This window comes from Drosophila grimshawi, unplaced genomic scaffold (assembly GCF_018153295.1).
Source record: "Drosophila grimshawi isolate 15287-2541.00 unplaced genomic scaffold, ASM1815329v1 contig_1369, whole genome shotgun sequence".
NCBI lineage: Eukaryota > Metazoa > Arthropoda > Insecta > Diptera > Drosophilidae > Drosophila > Drosophila grimshawi.
In genome coordinates this window covers 3,785,588-3,802,185 of record NW_025062891.1, presented here as the reverse complement: position 1 = coordinate 3,802,185, position 16,598 = coordinate 3,785,588, and the positions used below count along the sequence as shown (strand labels likewise).

Sequence of the window (16,598 nt, the reverse complement as noted above, 5' to 3'; positions counted from 1 at the left end):
CAGCTGCCGGTCAGCTGGCAACTGGCAACCAATATTTTTTGTGGTGCCACTAGACAAATTAAGACTTAAAAGACATACAAATGACTTAACGCTAGAGCAAAAGAAAAAAAAGAAGAAAACCAGCAACGACTTCATTCAACTGATTTTCGTGTGAAAATTATTGAAATACATTTCCTAAAGCCACAACAAATGAGTCGAGAAACGACTTTGGCTGCAGTCCATATACATATAATCGTAAGTATACTTGTATATAGCATTCGGTATTGGGCCTAAACATTTTCGTCGTCGTCGTCGTCGTCGTCGTCGTCGACGTCGACATCGTCTTCGTCTACCTCTAAGCGGACATTGGCGATTATCTTGTCCACGACTGTGAAATAAATGAGCGTCGTAGTCCGTACTAAGGATAGCCCCAGGCTCATTGTTGGCGCATTGTTGCTTCAAAGAAAAACAAAATACCAAAGATAGGTTTCAATTTATCAGTGTGTGTGTGAGTGTGTGTGTGTGTGTTTGTTGTGTGCGATGTGGTTTTGTCTTCGAGGCAAACTGATTAAGAGCCAAAAAGTTCCCACATTTCATATGTGTGTGTATTTAGCCGCATGTGGGTGTATTGGTGTCTGTAGTATTTGAGTGCATGGGAATGCCCTTAAGTTCAATTGAGCCCTTCGAGCACATCAAACTCTCTGCGTCTGCGTTTTCTACAGTTGACCTCGGCTTGCATCCAATGTTGAAGCCTGCGTTGAAAATAAAGCTAATCCCACGATGTGTATCCTCGACACATAATTCGAATTGATATCAATATTTATAGAATTTAGAGTTGCTTGAATCCATTGACAATTTTTGAAAGTTATTTGAATTTTATAGGTATTCAAACTGTGTAGTCTAGTTAAAAATCTCGATCTTGGATATTTTACTAATATTTATTTATATATATTTAATATATTTACTAGAATTGTGTAAGTATATTATTTTATTTTATTGTATAAGGTTTTTGACCTACCCATGAAATAGCGATTCTATTTATATTTAATTATTTATACTTGGCAAATTCGAAATGACCTTGACTTGCTGAACGGATTACCTATCATTATCTATACAAGTGTTATCACCGATCAGTTTCTAATCTAAATAATTCAAGCAACAATAATAGTACCTGCTCGATTTGATAAGCGAATTTAGTTGCTTTTCAAATGCTGGTAAATGAAGTTCAGTAAAATGTCATTAATCGACACATATTACAATGAACAGCAGAAACTGTGGTACGGTCCCGAAAATGTGCTGTTTGCCGATGCCACAACATCCATAGGAGAAGTTGTATATCAAGCGCTTAAGGCAGATCCCACAAATATATGTCAGGTAAAGAACTCGAAGTATTTCATCCAGTGTATTTCTTAAGGAATCTATTTGCCACAGACATCACATGATAATGGTAAAGTCCTTACCAATGCGGAAACTTTGACTGCAGCCATACGCATTGCGCAATTCCTAAAGGCTGAAGGACTGAGCCACGAGGACATTGTGGGAATCATAGCCAAAAGTGACATCCATGTAACTGATGTGCTACTTGCATGTTTTTTCAATACGACACCCGTTCATGCCGTCAATCCGTTGCTCGAAACATCAACTATTGCTGCTCTATATGGGATAACAAAGCCAAAGCTAATATTTTGTGATGGTTGCAATTACGAGCTGATGAAAACGTTAACTAAAGACTGGAAACCAAGGATTATAACGCTGAGTGATCATATTGTGAATGTGCTCAGAATTGAGGAGCTATTGAAAGCAACAAACACGGAAAATAGCTATGTGTAAGTAGAGTGAGTTATCTTGAAGAATCTAATTAGTTTTAAGCTTCCAATTTATAGACCTTGTAAATTGGTGCATGGTGGCGATCAAACAATGGCCATCGTCTGTTCATCGGGCACAACAGGTCTGCCAAAAGCTGTCACCTTAACCAATTCGCAATTGTTGTTAATATCACCGTGAGTCTATTGCTATTTGATAAAGGTTTGCTTTGCTTTGCTATTGATTGCTGGATATTCTTTTCAACTACAGCACCAGCGGCATTAACGATGTTGTCTACACCACAGCCAGCTTGGATTGGTTGACAGCTATCAAGTGTCTGCTGAGTAGCATTCTGAATGGAGCTGCACGCATTGTCAGTAGCCAGCCAATTACTACGCAGCTAACTGTGGAGATTATAAAGAAATGGAAGGTGACCTACTGTTATCTATCGCACTGGCAATTTAATGAGCTCTTCGCCAGTCCACTGGCCACCACAGAGAATCTGTCGAGTTTGCAGTTCGTACAGTATTCCGGGGGCTGGGTCTCTCCGGGCGTTGTCCACTCCGCTAAACGAGTACTCGAATCTACAATCTTTGTGTGTGTTTACGGTACAACTGAAACCGATGGCATATCGTTATGCCTAAATGCTGAAATGGAGAATTTGGTTGGCGCTTTGCTGCCGGGCATAAGTGCTCGTATTGTGAGTGAACAGGGCGTTTATCTTAACCACAATGAGATTGGCGAAATACTCGTCAAGACGACCCAAAACTGGAACGGTTACTATGGCAATCCGGAACAAACAGCACAAACACTCGATTCTGATGGCTGGTTCCATATGGGTGACTTGGGCTATTTTGATAACGACAATCAGCTGTATTTGATTGATCGTAAAAAGGATTTGTTAAAGTACAAGTCTATGCATTATACACCCAACGAAATTGAGAAGATCATCATTGAGTTGCCAGCTGTGCAGCAAGTGTGTGTTGTTGGCATTAAGGATAAGTTTTATGGAGATGCAGCTGGTGCTTTAATCGTCAGGAAAGCAGGTTGTCACCTAACTGAACAGCAGGTCATCAATCATGTGGCAAAGCGCATTTCTGTGCACTACAAACAGCTGCATGCAGGTGTTCGATTTGTGAATAGAATTCCAGTCAACTTCAATGGGAAACTGCTGAGAAATGTAGCTAGCGAGATGTTTGAGGACGCCAAACTACCAAAAGCTAAACTTTAAATGTATTGTATAAAAGTACACTTATTGACTACTTTGATAAAAAAATAAGGTATCCAAGTTAATACTAAAAACCTAAAAGCTTCAGTTAATGTATTATATAGAGTAGGCGAAATGTATTTCAAGTATAAAATAAAGATCTTCAAACATGAACATGAAACTGAAGATATGTGTAAAGCTGTCTTTTGTAAACATTTTGGATTGTAAGAACTTCAGATGCCAATAGGTTGAATAAGAAATCACAATCTTGGGCTAAGCAAATGAAAAGCAAAGAGTTAACTTTTGGATCAGCTTTCGTTGCAGAGGAAATGTGCTCTGTGTTTGATTTTTATTTTTTATTCAGTTTTATTTAGCCCTCATGTTGCCACCGGCTGCATTTCATGTGAAATATGTATTACGATGAGGAACAGAGCAATGGGAAATTCCCTGGCGGCGATTTATTAGTAAAAAATGTTTCGTGTTTGGCGTCTGCGAGTCGCATTGTTCGTCGTGTTCTGTTTACGTTGTAAGCTGTTGCTGTTGCTGTAGCTGCGTTTGCCTTTTGGCCATGATAATTTAGATGCTGTTGTTGTGATAACAATACACACACACATACACACAGGCACACACACACACGTAGTCACGCACGCTTCTAGCCTGAGTCGAAGCCAAGAACTGCACGAACAAGTTCGATGTTGGCCAACAGTTGTGGGAGTCTCTGGCGGTCTGTTCCTGACTTCTTGTTGCCAATCGTTAGCCTACGTGTATTTATGGCCAATGTGAAAGTAACCTTGATTTATGGCCACCACAGACCCATCACCTCAAATAGGCTCAAATTATATAAATTGTGCCATACACACACAAGTATAAACTGCTGCGAGCCTTAGGCAAACGGATTAAGCCCCCGTAGGCCATGACACATCTATAAGTCGTTATGCCCTTATCCCAAAGAGTTAAAATAATGTTGTATTTATAGCTTGCCCGTTACAGAATATCGGTTGGTTAACTGAGAAATAACTGAAACACTGATATAAAATCGGACTCTAAATGTGAACTTCACAAAAATTAATTAATGAGTAAAAAAAGTACTTTTGCAATGTTATTTTATTTTATCGATTTATTTCAAATAAGCTACAATTGAAAGGAATTCATTGGAGAGTTGTTAAAATTCTGTTTTGGGTACCTATTCAAATGCCACATACATAAATCGAATTTTGGGGTCCTTTCAGTAATCGCTTTGATGTTTGCATTAGGATTCGAATTTCGGTTCGGTGGCCAAAATTGGTCAGCATTGCGATAGCGCTAATATTTTTCTAACACTCGCGCAGTTTAAATTTATGCATGGTCGCTCTCTAATACCATTTAGAATAACAGAAATAATTTATTATTTTTAACACTTTACAATTTCGGTGTATTTTCGGTGTCGTCGTCGTTGTTGTTATTCTCGCTGTAGTTTTTAGTGTTATTTGGGATAACAACAAAAGCGAACTGTTTGTTTTTCATTTGGTCAAGCGCCGAACGGTGGGAGTTGGTCGCAAATGAGGTATGTTTTGTGGCGAAATGGACGCGTTCGAGTGCAACTAGATTTTAGCACTTATAACTAAAATATATCAATTTGCACATATTTTACAATAAATAAATTGATTGTGTGCATAAATGAACAACAGAACACTGGCAATTGCCAATTAAAATATTGGCAACTTTAACAGTCGCATGATGTAGTAAAAACATTTGGCTAAAACACCAGCCGATTTCATTTTAACCAAATAGCGCCGCTCCTCATTGACATATTCGATGACATCATAGCACAGCAAATAGCTGAGAAATGCAAATGTGCACAGGCAAAACACCAAATGATAACCCAATAATACAGCCAAGCTTAAGTACGACACATGAGATTTACCAAATCGCATTACTTTTTGAGCCATCCCATGGATTTTAATGTGCTTCTGGCAGCAATTGTGGCACAACATTGCTGGCCTCGCATTGTCAACGTGCGGATTTTCCCTTTGGTGATGCACAATTGGCTGCACCAAGCTTGTTGCTGGTGGCCTCTAAACGAAAAGAATAAATAACAAGTATTAAAGTAATATTTTAACTAGGGTACTACTTATTTTAGTGAAAGTCAAATGACAGAGCAGAAACTTGCCTCATCTGGTTGCTGGTCTGATTCAGCTGTTTCATAGCAATCTTCTTCTGAGGAGTTTTCGTCTTTATTTAAGTAACATTTTTTCTGTTTCGTTTTCTTTGGCTTTCTTTGAAAAGTCCGAATTTGTTTTGGATCATGTACTCCTGATTTCTGTAGCTTAATTGTTGGCTGCTTGGGAAAGGTATTGGCCTGTTTTGCCAGCATGCAATCCTTGTGTGGAATTCTGGTCGAGGGTTGCTTTTGCCGATTTTCAATTTGTTGTGGTTCATTTTCGTCCAATAGCTTTGACAACCTAAATAGATCATTGTTGGCTGAGACGGCGCAACGCTCCTGCAATCCTGGTAAGTTCAGATCAGCCCGCAAATGACGATCGCCGATGTTGCCTACAGTTTTGGTCTTTATCTGTCCATCCGCAGTGACTTTAACAGATTTTACACATACTGAGCACAGTCTGTTTTGCAACTGGACATTAGCTGAGATATTCAGTATTTTCACTACGATTGACTTACGAGTCGGTCACAAATTTATCATTTCTGTACAGCTCTGTTACATCAGGAAGGGCCCCAGATCGATTTGTATGCTTACTATCAAATATATATATTGTAGTATATCTCCTAGCTGTCCATATACATTTTACTTACTGTGCCACCTTCCACATTCTTTTCAGATAACGCTTTTCTTTTCTTTGAAAAATTAAAAATAAATACTAAAAACTCAGTTTACTGTCATTACTTAAATGGTTAAAAAGGTCAGCCTGCCTAGAATGAATTTGTAATAAGGTTAAATTTTAGGACATATTAATTCATATACTCTTGAAATTTAAGAAATTCAGTTCTGTTTTTATTAGTTTTCAGAGTATCTAATATAAAACTCTTAATGCTATAATCAACTCTATTATTTTGAATTTGAGTTATGATTAAATTTTGTTATACATTATTTTGTACACCCTTGAAATTGAAGAAATTTACTGATAATACTTGAAACTTGAAACTCTCAGAAAATTGAATTCAATAGGTATTATTTATATACTATACTATATATATTGATGTATCTTAGGCATATAATTATATTTATTAAGTTCGCCAAACTCAGAAATAATATAATTTAGCCCTTTGGGGATTTAGTTGGCAAATAACAGAGCGGAGATTGAAATGTTGCCACATGGCCAGTGGCCTTTAATGTTGCTGCTGCTGCTGCTGCCGTTGCTGTTGTTGTTGTCGTCGTTCTTGCCTACCTTAGAGCTGCGCAAGCGCAAAACCGCAGGCAATTTGCCATGCCCACTAACAGGTCGCACACACACATACCCACACACACACACACACACACATATATACACATTGCTAGTAGCAAACCCTCCCGAGAGTGTCCCTTGCTTGTGCGATCTCGCCTCCTGCCACATTGTCCTTGCCTCGTCCTTCGGCTGTCCGCTGCGCACTGCTCGCTCATCAAAGCGGTAAGGTCCTGGGGCAACATTAGCAAACCGAAGCGTACGGCTTCGCAGCGGCGTTTGCGCCGCCGGCTGTCGAGTTTTTCACGCAGCGACGCTTTTTCGCCCGTACAGTCAGTCAACGCCCGTTGCCAGCATCCGCAACTCCTTCAAGCCTGCCAGCACTAACATGGACAGAGGGAGGTGGGGGAGGGACTGTATATAAGACTTTGTATATATAGAAAGCGACTGTCTCTATATCTGTGTGTATATATACAAGTATGTGTGTCTGTGTGTGTGCGACTATTCTGTGTGTTGCTGCCGGCTATTTCGTGCGGCGCAACTAAATGCACTTGTTGTTGTTGCCGCCGCTGCTGCTTCCCTTTTTTCGCTGGTTCTGCTGATGCTGCTGCTGCTGTTGTTTTTGTAGCTGCTTAGCCGTTGCCTTGTCATTGCCCCTAGCTACTTCAGGCTAAAATGTGCGTGCCACCGGCAACAGCAGCTGCAGCTGCAGCTGACTGACTTCTACTTTGACTTTGAGTCGCTGGCTTTCTTTAATTGTCTTTAAACTTGCTCCAAAAATGATACATACATATTTTTGTATAAATATATTATATATATTTCTGGGTGCGGCAACTATTTAGCGTACACACACACACACACACTCGCGCAGCAGAGAAGCACAACAAGCAATTTGATTTTGTTGTGCAACTGACAGTTGCATAATTTCTGCATGAATGCCACTTTCAAATTCAATGCACACGTACACACAGTGAATTCGTTTGTTGTGCATTTAACCTCACTTTTGTTTGGTGTGTGTGTGTGTGTGTGTGTGTGCGTGTGTGTGTGTGTGTGCTTGTGTGTGTTAATTAAATTGTGTCTAAACGTTAGCCTCGTCTGTGATTGCTCAATGGTGCACATAATTGCATAGAAAATAGAAAATTACTAATGCGTTCGTATTCGTATTCTAAAGCAAGCCCAACAATACAATATATATCACTTTTTGTTGACTGAAAGTATTCAGTTTAAGATTACTTGCAGTTATCTTTTTGTATACATTTTAAAGGGTATTTGGAGTGCAAAAAATAATTGTTTAACGTTTAGCATCAAGTTGAATTATTATTTTTAAAAAAATGTACTAGACTAGGCTAGTAGCTACCCTGCTATTTATTGCCCAGGGAATAATCTTATATTTATTTTTTAATTTGACAAATGCTACTTAAATACATTTAATACATCACTTCATTTCTTTAATATTTTTATCTTTATTATATAAATAAAAGTAATTAGATTTAATTTAAAACTACTTATTAAAATGTTGCTTCTCAGGTATTTTATAATTTATACTTTTTCTAGGGTAGTGAACGGTCTGTCTGTCCCAGAGGCGCCTCAAACATTATGGTGCAGCATCTTGGCAAATAATGGTGCACGGAAACGCCGGTTTGGCTTCCGTTATTCCGTTTGCTTTAGATTCGTGGCTAGGCGCAGTGGGTGGGGCTGGAAAAACACTTCAATGCGACGTTCGGCATTAAACAAAAGCAGCAAACGGGAAATTAAACGTTGCGGTTGTTGCTGGAGTTTGCTGTTGCTGCTGTTGCTGCTGCTCCTGCTGCTGCTGCTGCTGTTGCTGCTGCTGTTGTTGTTGCTGCTACCAATGCGGCGTATGTGTTATATTATTGGCACAGAGCGCACAATGCGACATGGTATGCCGCATGTTATTATTATTGTTCTTATTGTTGCTGCTGCTACTGCTGCTGTCAGCTTTTCATTCAGCATTTGCAGCCATTATGAGCAGCCAGCACTGATAAGAGCAGCAGCAGCAGCAGCAGCACGAGAAGCAGCCACTGTGGCAGCAACAAATAACAACGAATAACAATTGCCATTTTGGTCATTAAGCGTCGTTTTAATGGCCATTTCCCTGAGTTGGTATTAAGTGCACTGCGACTTATCTTCAAGCCACTAAATTGCCAAACTGATAACTGCGTCCCGAGCAAAACAAAAAAAAAACAAAAAGTTTTGGCCAAAACCAAAACTAGATATGCACGACATTTGCCTAAGAGAAAATTTTAATTAAATGTCGCCGCAAACGATGCGGTAATTCGAGTTGCATCTACAAAACTACGAAATCTACAGACACATTCATTCAAGCAGCAACAGCAGCAACAGCAGCAGCAGCAGCACAAAGAGGTAAGCAATATTTTAGCAATATGAATATGATTTTGGCTGCCGGCTAGCGGCTCAATTTATCACAAAATGAACCACACCTTGGCTGCCACCCCCCGCCCTCCCATGGGCTCATAGTTGGCCACGCTGTGGCAGGTTGCACATGTCAAAGATTTGCAATGCACTTAAATAGCATTTTGTGTGTGTTTGCCATTTGGAATTGCATTTTCATGTGTCAGCCACATTTTTAGGCGCCTTCGAGCGCTTCGCTTCGCTGCTTTGCGCCGTTTTTGATGGCTAATTTATTGTCCATAAATAACGAGGCCGGTTCACTGTTCGGCACTATTTAATTTGAGCCACATTTCTATGTAAACAGCATAAGAATGAAATCCTCTTTTCTGTAAGTTTATATATATATATATATATATATTTCTTTTTTTATATAGCAGCCATATAACAGGTATCGCAGGCAATGCATACAATCAAGCACTACGCAGCGCTTGAGGACATGCGGCGAAGGCCACAACAGAAAGCAGAACAGACCACAGTCTGTGGCAGCGAGGTGGATTTGTTGTTGCTGTTGTTGTTGCTTGTCTCTCGTTGGGTTGTGGCGTTTATGTGGCAGACATTACTGTACGAGTAACCCACACGCCAAGTTCAAAAATTCATCATTGTTGGCGTTGTGGCTGCATTGTTGCTCTGCTCGGTTCTACTTGGCTCTACTCTGCTCTGGTGTCCTCCTGTTGCCCCCCCTGTCGCACCCTGCGCTGTGCTTCAGCCTGCAACAAGCCGCAAACGAAACTGACGCTGATGCCCGGCAGCTACTTTTGGGATGAAATATTATAATTACAAGCGAATAGCCCTAGGCCAAGGAGCAGCAGGAGAGACACGAGGCAGTGGCACGGGTAGAGGCAGGAACAACAGCAGCAGCAGCGAACAGCAGACAGAGCCCCAAATCAGACCGAACCGAACTCAGAGCGCTCGAGCTGCAGCCAGTTCGACTATGGCCCGAGGCTGGCTCGCAACATGTTCGTGCGGACAACATTGAAAAGGAGGAGGATGAATCGCAAGCAGCGTAAGAGGAAGAGAGGCAACTTTGTTGTGTTTACATATGTATGTATGTGCGCTCTTATGCTCTGGCTCTGCTTCAGCTCAGCTGCTGCTGCTGCTGCCGGCATTCGTGATAATTTAGATGCGTTTGCAGTGATAAGACATGAAACTGGTTTGATGTATGGAGGAGCATGTTTGATGGCAACTGACAGACTAGGACTGCAGTTGGAATGATTGAGTGAGCGAGAGAGAGAGAGAGAGAGATTTGCTCTCTTATAACTGTTTTTGTGTGGGTTTACTGTTTGAAACAAAAGACAATCGAATGAAAGGAATAAAAGGGAGGGGGAGGAAGAGCACCGTTATTAATTGCAACTTTATTGCTTGCAGCTGTTTATTAACTTTTTGTTTAATTTATAAAGCGGACATTGACATACATACACACATACACACATACATAAACATGCATAAGCACATAATGTTATTTGTGTGTGCGTGTTTGTTTTTGTATTTCACTCATTTCCATTTCAATTGGCAGCACGTCAGGCACAAAAGAATACACACACTTACACCTTCGATATATATATGTGTGTGTGTGTGTGTGTGTGTGTGCGCATACATATAACATAGCTGTCAGTTTTATTGAAAATTAGCCTCAAGTTAATTTTGTATACCATTAAATTTATACATGCCTGCGTCTCCACATCTCTTTACTTTCCTCTCGTTCCCGTTCCCGTTCGCTGTTCACTGTTCGTTGTTCGTTGTTCGTTGTTCGCTGTGTGTATGTGATCCCAAAAGTAATACATGCAGATTATAACTTAAATATGAAATGTCACACATTGACAGGCAGTTTTGAAAAGTGTGCAACACCAACAACAACAACAACAACATAATAGTAATACACCAACAAGTTTTACACCTGCGGGGCAGTTACGCCGCTGCCACTCCGTTTATGAGGCAGTGCCAGAGCCAAAGCCAAAGCCAAAGCCAAAGCTGTAGCCACAGTCCGAGTCGGAGTGGAAGTCGGAGATGGAGATGGAGATGGCGATGGAGCAACCACAGCACCACCAGCATCATCAGACCAGCTAACCACAAAAGCCAACCACAAGCCACAAACCAGAAAAAAGGAATTTATGCAGCTTTTGCATACCCAGCACTGAGCACACTCAACGGGGTCTGCAACATTTTTAAAAGTTGATATCGAAAGTCGATTATTGAAATCTGTACGGCACAGAATATCTGTCAATTGGATTGGAACATTAATTGCCATTCCGCAATTCAAAAATGTTAAATGTTTTCAATCACAAAATAATAACATTTAAGTAATATATTTTCACTTTTTTTAAGTATGAAAATGTCAAGTGCTTTTTAAGGGGTGTCTTTAAGTCGAGTAGATATGTTATTGTTTTCTTACCCGCTTGTAGTATTTGCTTTGAGGCGAAAGTGTGCGCTTTGGGATGTGGTTATTCGGGCCAGATATGATAAGGGTCATGTGGCTCTGACCAGCCTGCTGAGGTGTGCAGGAGATGGGCGCATTACCCATGTTTATATACAGGTATATAATCACCCCATGACCAACTGATACCCCCGGCCAACACATATTTGTCAAACTGTTTCAGGACAATTTCTTTACACTCATTTAATTGGATAAGTGGGGTCTCTTTAACGGTAGTTAGTTGTTCAGTTTAAATACTCGGTATATTTGCAGAGTCCTTTGAAAACCGGATCTAAAAGCGGAAAGTTATACGGGCATTGATATTCCTTGGGTTTCTGTCGCAGCAAAATCATGTTGTTCTTATAACCGAAGGGAAAGTAATAACAAATCAAGCTAAGACCATCATCAAACCTGTGTTAACATATAAAGAAATCAGAAATATCGAGGAAGCAGCAGCTCTCACTCACCGGGAATAGGAGCAGCCCAATCGATGCATCTGCGGCTTGATGATATGTGTAAAGGTATTGATGCCAATCAGCTTGTAATAAGTGTTCTTGTGGTATTTGGTCTTCGTGGGGTACTCCAGTTGAGTGTGCGACTCGTACCAGCTGCCCACCGCATACTCTATGAAATTGGTGGCATAAATGTTCTTCAGAAAGTAACTGCTTTGTGCCAGGTTGCCATTCTTGCTCTGTCCAATCTTCCGATCTTCTGCTTTATTCAAGTGATTTCTTGCAGCTTCGCAAGTCACTCGTCGCATACAGTGTCTGTGATGACGATTGGCGAGCTCGGCTAGATTACTGTCCCAGGACACGTGCAGCATGTCACAGATATTCAGTTTGAGGGCTAAACGATTCCGTAATCCATTATGGCCATAGATTAAGAGTGATCTTATATCAGTGTTCTCATCATCGTGCAGATCAAAGTGTTTTTGCAAAGAGGGACAGTGAATATCATCATCATGACACTTGAAGACGCCGTTGCAATCAATTACACATTTATGGTCTGATAGCAGGTCAAACGTACGATTCTCCAGCATTAATGGATCTGCTGCAGCAGTATAAAATAGCAGTCGGATAAATATCAGAAACAACATGATTTAAACAAAACACAGAATTGTTTCATTTCATTTGACTTGTTATGGCATTTGTAAGATGTGAAAAGAGAGGCATACTTTTGAAAATTTCAATTTGTTGTCTTCAGTTTGTTCCCATTCCAATTTTGGGTCACTTCTCAGCACACTTAACGCTTTAGTTAGGTTAGCTACTGTTTAATTGTAAAACTTTAAACTTTTTTCACACGTTTTTGCTTTTTTTGCACTTTTTGCTGTATTTTTTACTCGCGCAGAGGGTATACTAGTTTTCTCAAGAAATTTGAAACGCATTAAGAGCGCCAATCGAAACGAAGAAGATATATTGATAAATACTACATTCGCATAAATAGAAAAGTCGTGTCTGTCTACGGAATATTGTCTCGCAGATTTAAGAAAGCAAAAGCATTTTGAAATACTTGAGGAAAAATTTCTAAATATACGAAAAATAAACTTAAAAATAATTTGTTTTTTCTGTGTAATTCTTCAGCAATGCAAACTCATATTGTAAGAATAAATCTTTTCTGAATTTCACAAAATAGTAATAAAGTGTCGAGAGTCAACTTAAAATTCAACTTCTAATTTTGAATTCTATGTGCTTAATTATTCTTTTTACCTTTTAGGAAAGTCTACCCAAGCATTAAGAAGAGAAAAACTTTGGTTTTTGGAGAAATACCATTAAATATACCTTTAAAAATATGCTTACTAAATCATAAGGTGACTTACTCTTTGTGCCAAATTCTGCCAATTTTCAATTTGTTTTATGAGCATTTGTAAAACTGAGTCCTCTTTTGGGTTCAGGATATATTAAAATCCAACTAATTATGCAAGGGTATGTAATCTTCGGTATGCCAAAGACAGCAGTTATTTTGATTTTCTTTGTTTTTCTTTTGATTTTTCATTTTGCTGTTGGTCGTTGACAGGTGCCTAAAATGCATTGGCACCTTTTTTTCGGCGTGTGAATTTTCACTCCGCATGTGCAACGGCGTGTGCAAAAACTTGACTGTTTGCGAGTGGCAGTGTGGGTGAGTTTGTGTGGCAGTGTGTGTAAAACACATGTCTGCAAATTGCTTTACCAACTGACTGACTGACTGACTGACTGACTGACTTACTGACTGAATCGACAGCAGCTCGACTGTTGGCAGCTCTTTGGCTGCTGTTTGGTTTATGTCTGCCAAAGTGTTGGTTCGTGTAATATATAACTGCATTAATGTGAGCTTATGTTGCATCGAGTCAGCCGCAGTCCACAATAGTGTTTGCCGTTGTTGGTGTTAGTGTTGGTGTTGGCATAACATTACAGACAACTCTCCACGGCGTTATCATATATTCATGTGAATATGTATGTCTGCAGCTGCAGCTGCCGCTGTTCAGCAGTTTGCCGTTAAACGCGACAATAAAACAAACAGCCATGTGCAACACAAGCACGCACACACACACACACACACACACACACACACAGACTGTGGAGCGTTGCACACAGGTGAAAATAATGAGAGAGCAACTCTGTGGCCATATGGCCACAAAGGGGCGGCAATGATGAATGGGGCGTCTGCCTGGACATCCTGGACACAGTGTGGACATCCAGTTCGTCCTTGGTTGCCTATTAAGTGATTTTAACACTTTGCGCATGAAAATTGCAAAAAGGCAACGCCGTCGATAATTATCCCTTAATTGTTTAATGAGCAGCACTTGAGCACAGCGACCGCAGCGACAGCAACCACTGAAGCTGCAGGATGTGTCAGCTTAATTAATGTCAATTTAATTACACCATATGCACATATGTGTATATATGCATAAGCCGTGCTCGTAATAACCATATATGCGCACGGATACGCCTGTAAATACGCCTGTTACACTCATTTGTATATGGATTATAATGGGCTTAATGCCGCTCACTTGTCGCACTCCTCGAGCTGTGTGTGCGCTCGCGGATAGTTCTCAAGAAAAGTAAAGTAATTCTCTGACGAACTCAAATATAAATAAACTCAAAAGTCATTTTTCAAAGATGAATTACTCTACGATCTGTCTTGAAAACGCTTAGTATAATAAAGTTTATAGGTTGGTTCTCAAGAAATCAAAATCTTTGCATCGAAAAGTAATTCGCTGACGAATAAATTCAAAAGCCATTTTTAAAAGAGGAGACATTGGCACTTTTGAAAATACTTGAGAATTATTTCGTATTTATTATGAATCAGTTATGTTTGTTTAACTTTGACATACATTTATTATTCAATATTTCGATTTCTTTTATTATACTTTTGTATTTTGCGCTGCTATGTTTTGAGCCGTTGAGCGATTGTCATATAAGTGAAATAGCATAATATGTTTGTCTGTTTAATTAATACAGCTGTCTAGACATAACTATCAGTTAGCTGCTTTAAATTGACTTCAGCTCATTTACACGCACTCCCAACTGGCCGTGTCTATGTCTCTATTAGCCGGGTCCGCAAGTTATTTGGTTATTTGACTGATTAATGTTCAGCTGCGAACGAGATGAGTTGGGAGCTGAGAGCAAAGAACTGGGAAATGGAAACTGTGTACTGAGTCTGTCGGGGTCTTTAGCAGCTCGGAGGAGAGCTAAGGCAACTCCCCACCTATCACATTTTGCAGAACATAACTTGGTCGCTTGCGAGTGGCAGCATCTTTTACCCTTTTCTGTCAGTTATTGCCAGCGGTCAAAGATTGCTGTTGTTGCTGTTGTTGTTGTTGTTGTTGTGTGAGTCCAACTATGATCTAATGTGGTTATTGCCGTTGCCAGTGATGAGCAGCAGCAGCAATTCAATTATGTTGTCCATAACAACGCGATATATTTTTATCTACAAATGTCTGGCTATATTTTTCTTCGCAATTATACTGCGACCGATACGGAGACAAAGTAAAACTTGTGCAAGTATAGAAAAGACAAATGCCCCGTATACATAAATTTATATATAGACAGATATATTTAATATACAATTATAAATATGTATATGTATGTATGTATGTGTGTATGTATGTATGTATCTATGCATGTGCCACATAAAATAGTGAATGTAATTTTATTCACATGTATGGCCGGCGGCCAATCCGTTTTGCCCCTTGGCCACAAATTGCACAGCGGCAGCAGCAAGCAACCCCGGAACCCCAGAGAAGGCGCACCTCGATGCCACAACTAAGACCAACAAAAACCAGCTGGGAATGTCTGTTCAAATGTGTGTGTGTGTGTGTAGTATGGTATATTATATGGCATGGTGGCAGAGTGCGGGGCAGAGAGTTGAAATCCATCATTGGCGCATGGCCGGCGGCAACATTTGGGTTGAAATATTATAATTACAAGCGAACGCCCCAGGGGCAAGGAGAGGTGAGGCAGCAACAGCAACAGCAACAGCAAAAGCAAAAGCAACAGCAACGTTTGCGAGCGTTGCCATCGCGTGTCTGTCCGCCCGTCTGTCCGTCAGCTCGTCTCTCTGTCTATCTGTATCTCTATCTAACTGAGCTGAAACTCAACAAAGCTGCGGATATGGATACTTAGTTTCTGCCACTGCTGCTGCTGCCGCCACTGCTGCTGCTGCTGCCATTGCTGCTGCTGCTGCTGCCATTGCTGCTGCTGCTGCCATTGCTGCTGCTGCTGCTGCTGCTGCTGCTTAGTTGTTGTTGCTATTGGTTGCTTGGCTGGCTGTTCGTTTGTTGTGTTTACGTTTTGGCTGATAATGTGGCGGGTAGTCGCAGCAGTTTGTTGCTGCGGGGCAACTGGCATGTTGCAGCTCGTTCGCTCCGCAACATGTTGCATGCAACCGAAATAACCGAAAACAATTCGTCTCTAGCCACGTCCTTTAGACTGCCATTGTCCTTGCGTGAGTGAGCCTCTGTGTGTCTGAGTGTCTGCGTGTCTGCGTGTGTGTGTGTGTGTGTGTGTGTGCGACTCTGCGACTCTGCGTGTGTGTTTAGTAGTTGTCGGTTGTGTTGTGTTTGCTCAGGCGACAGCGGACAACGAATAACGGAAAGCAGGTGAATAGTTTGCCATACATTTTTTTTTCTCTTGTTTTTCTCCCTGCATCATGCATGTGAAGTGGAGTTACTGTCTGACATACCCTGTACGCAACGCAATAGCGAATAGAGTGGAGTAGACATTTCCCTAAGCGGGTGGCATATGCAACACGAAATAGCGGCTATCTACACTCTTGTGGACCGTACTCAATCTGCTGACGTGAAAAGAAAATAAAAGACAATCTAAAAGGATATAAAAAATATAATCTAAAATGTTGTATGCTACATGCTATTTAGTCTTAAGGTCCCTAATAGAAAATGTTCACAAATGTT

General features: G+C 40.5%; 3 protein-coding genes across 3 annotated transcripts; 1 reads left to right on the top strand and 2 right to left on the bottom strand.

The window, feature by feature from the left end:
- The first annotated feature begins 1,174 nt into the window (after window positions 1-1,174).
- On the top strand, window positions 1,175-3,187 carry LOC6559569 (4-coumarate--CoA ligase 4). The gene is made up of 4 exons (XM_001987257.2): window positions 1,175-1,353; window positions 1,411-1,805; window positions 1,863-1,979; window positions 2,053-3,187. The coding sequence occupies exons 1-4, from the start codon at window positions 1,198-1,200 to the stop codon at window positions 3,011-3,013; spliced, it is 1,629 nt and encodes a 542-aa protein (XP_001987293.2). The 5' UTR covers window positions 1,175-1,197; the 3' UTR covers window positions 3,014-3,187.
- Window positions 3,188-4,345: 1,158 nt separating this feature from the next.
- LOC6559568 lies at window positions 4,346-5,843 on the bottom strand. Its single transcript, XM_032734769.1, has 4 exons — window positions 5,780-5,843; window positions 5,648-5,722; window positions 5,139-5,589; window positions 4,346-5,043 (listed from the first exon to the last, which is right to left on the bottom strand). The coding sequence occupies exons 1-4, from the start codon at window positions 5,794-5,796 to the stop codon at window positions 4,675-4,677; spliced, it is 912 nt and encodes a 303-aa protein (XP_032590660.1). The 5' UTR covers window positions 5,797-5,843; the 3' UTR covers window positions 4,346-4,674.
- Window positions 5,844-11,398: 5,555 nt separating this feature from the next.
- On the bottom strand, window positions 11,399-12,309 carry LOC6559567 (glioma pathogenesis-related protein 1). Its single transcript, XM_001987255.2, has 2 exons — window positions 11,677-12,309; window positions 11,399-11,620 (listed from the first exon to the last, which is right to left on the bottom strand). The coding sequence occupies exons 1-2, from the start codon at window positions 12,303-12,305 to the stop codon at window positions 11,455-11,457; spliced, it is 795 nt and encodes a 264-aa protein (XP_001987291.2). The 5' UTR covers window positions 12,306-12,309; the 3' UTR covers window positions 11,399-11,454.
- Window positions 12,310-16,598: the final 4,289 nt, after the last annotated feature.